Source organism: Brachypodium distachyon, chromosome 2 (assembly GCF_000005505.3).
Source record: "Brachypodium distachyon strain Bd21 chromosome 2, Brachypodium_distachyon_v3.0, whole genome shotgun sequence".
Lineage (NCBI taxonomy): Eukaryota > Viridiplantae > Streptophyta > Magnoliopsida > Poales > Poaceae > Brachypodium > Brachypodium distachyon.
The window spans coordinates 36,868,195-36,870,497 of record NC_016132.3 but is presented as its reverse complement, the minus strand read 5'-3'; the positions used below and the strand labels follow the sequence as shown (position 1 = coordinate 36,870,497).

Below are 2,303 nucleotides of genomic sequence, written 5' to 3'. Positions count from 1 at the left end.
TGTGAGGAAGTATTTTTGTTGAGATACATAAAATGAAATATACATACTGAGATATATACATGTGATGAAATATTCTGGATTGACATAAATTTAAGGATCGAACAAAATATATTTTTTAGATATCGAGATCAAATATTTATTATTAGATATACATCTCGGGAGCATATCCTGGTAATTGTTTAGAAGCCGAGGGCCCAGAATTAATCCGCGCGCGTGATAAATATTTCCAACGCGATAAGTGCGTAAAATATATTTTATATATATTTGTCAAGCCATTATGTCTTTTCCAAATAATTGGCTATATAAGGTGCCCCTGAGTCCCTCCCTCTACTCACACCAGCTTCTTCCTTCCTCACATCTCTTGAGGGTTTAGCCGTTGATTGAAATGGCTCGTGGTGTGGTGAGGATGGAATATATCGAGAATGAGAGCAAGAGGAAGACAACCATGAAAAGGCGCCTCAAGAGCCTAGTCAAGAAGGTAAGCGAGATATCCATCCTCTGCGACGTTATGGCCCTCCTCGTGGTGTACCGCCCCGGCGAGCAGCAGCCGGCGGCGGTGTGGCCGCCGACAGCGGCAGAGGCCATCGCCGTCGCTGGGGAGTACAAGTCGCTGAATTCAGAGAAGCTGAAGAAGCCTCTGGACAGGGTGGGCTTCGCCCGTCAGCAAGTGGAGAAGGAGAGGACGAGGCTCCTCAACTTCCATCGGGCTAGCGAGACAAGGAGCATCATCTTCGGCCTCTTCTTCCGCTACATCGACGGCTTAAATCTCCAGGGCCTGACTGAGACACCAGAGCTTGAGGGCCAGCTCGGGAACCTGACAGCACATGGTGCCGTCGACGTCCAGTGTCAGTTGCAGAGCACCCTCAGGGCTGTGAGCGACCGCCTCCGGTGGAAACGCTCCGGGAGCACGTCAGCGCCGCCGCCGCAGCAGCAAGGTATGCTCCCTCCTGCTGAGCTTGAAGCTCCTGTGGCTCCTCAACCTCAGCAAGTGGGAATGGTTGATAATTTCATCGTGGCGCCACCCGCTGGGCCGGATGCTGTTCCAGTGGTGCCTCTTCCTCCTGCTGCTGCTCCAATGGCGCCGATGGAGATGGATCCGCCCCATAATGGTGCTGATGATGCTTCCATGGGCATGATCCTTGACGTGCTCAAAGACTACGACGGTGCCGGCAACGGCAGCGTCCTTCCAAACCCGGAGGAAGTTCATGATGCCTTGGTGAGGACCGGGATACTCGCCGCCCCACCGCCGCCCAATGGCGACTCAGCCTCCAATCCCTAGAAGATATATCGACGGATAATTCACTTTGCTGCTGCATCCATGGGGATCAAGTTATCAGGGATATGCTTTTAGTTTATTTTTCCTATATCAAACATGTATCGTTGCTCTCAGAGCCAGCCATTAGGGTGTTCGAGTCAAGTCGAGTCGAGTCGAGTCGTCGTGTGTTACTTCCACTACAAGAGTTAGCACGAATTTTAAAGATTATTTGGTGTGTTTCTTTCCTTATATGTGTCCATTGTAATCCACAACGATTCTATACATGGATTTTGCATGTGCTATAAATGGAGAATATTTTTGCCTACCTAGTAATTATTTTATTTGCTGCCATCAATTTTAATTAATTGTTGCCTATTTTGTTTTTGTGTGACGACTGACGAGGGACGACATGCATGTGAGGGAGGAAGAAGGATTGGCTTTTTTTTAGCGAAAGCACGGTCTTTATTAATCAATTGAAATAGGTAAAACTGATGAACTGACTCATCCCATGGTTTAGTTAGCTACGAAAATCGACCATGCTCAAGAGAAAGAGCACTCTTAGCTAAACAGTGGGTATCAACGTTGGAAGAAGTGTTGGCTATTAGGTAGGCCAGGGCAGCTGAGAGAGCCCAGCCCATGTACCAGCTAAAGAAAATGGGCGGAAAGCTTGAAGAGGCGGCCCAACAACACTCGTTGACTGAATTTACCCCCGACAGTCAGCTCGTGGTAGTAGTGCACCACGGGCCATGTTGTCGTCCTACGCCAACATCACCCTTGTTATGTGTTTTTTCTTTAGGAAACGCATACATTTTTATTAACTTGTAGCCACGAACAAGTCGCTGGGCAACGAAACTAATTACAGCGTCTACGAAGGAATCAAGCCATACGGACTGTTTTGTGTGGTCGTATCCAACACCCAGAAGTGCCAATACATGCGTCGCGACTCACATCTGCTTACTACAAATACGAGGACAATAAAGCACATGAAAGTCGACAGAACACATCCTGGGCAAATGCTTTGCCTCTCGGAAAATCGCACCCAGTGGAG

General features: G+C 48.2%; 1 protein-coding gene across 1 annotated transcript; it reads left to right on the top strand.

Moving 5' to 3' along the window:
• Nucleotides 1–385: 385 nt before the first annotated feature.
• LOC104583237 (agamous-like MADS-box protein AGL80) lies at nucleotides 386–1,279 on the top strand. Its single transcript, XM_010235052.1, has one exon. The coding sequence runs from the start codon at nucleotides 386–388 to the stop codon at nucleotides 1,277–1,279; it is 894 nt and encodes a 297-aa protein (XP_010233354.1).
• The last annotated feature ends 1,024 nt before the right edge of the window (nucleotides 1,280–2,303 follow it).

Excerpts from the sequence above, each read along its gene's own strand:
- LOC104583237 (XM_010235052.1), top strand. The coding sequence starts at position 386 with ATGGCTCGTGGTGTGGTGAGGATGGAATATATCGAGAATGAGAGCAAG.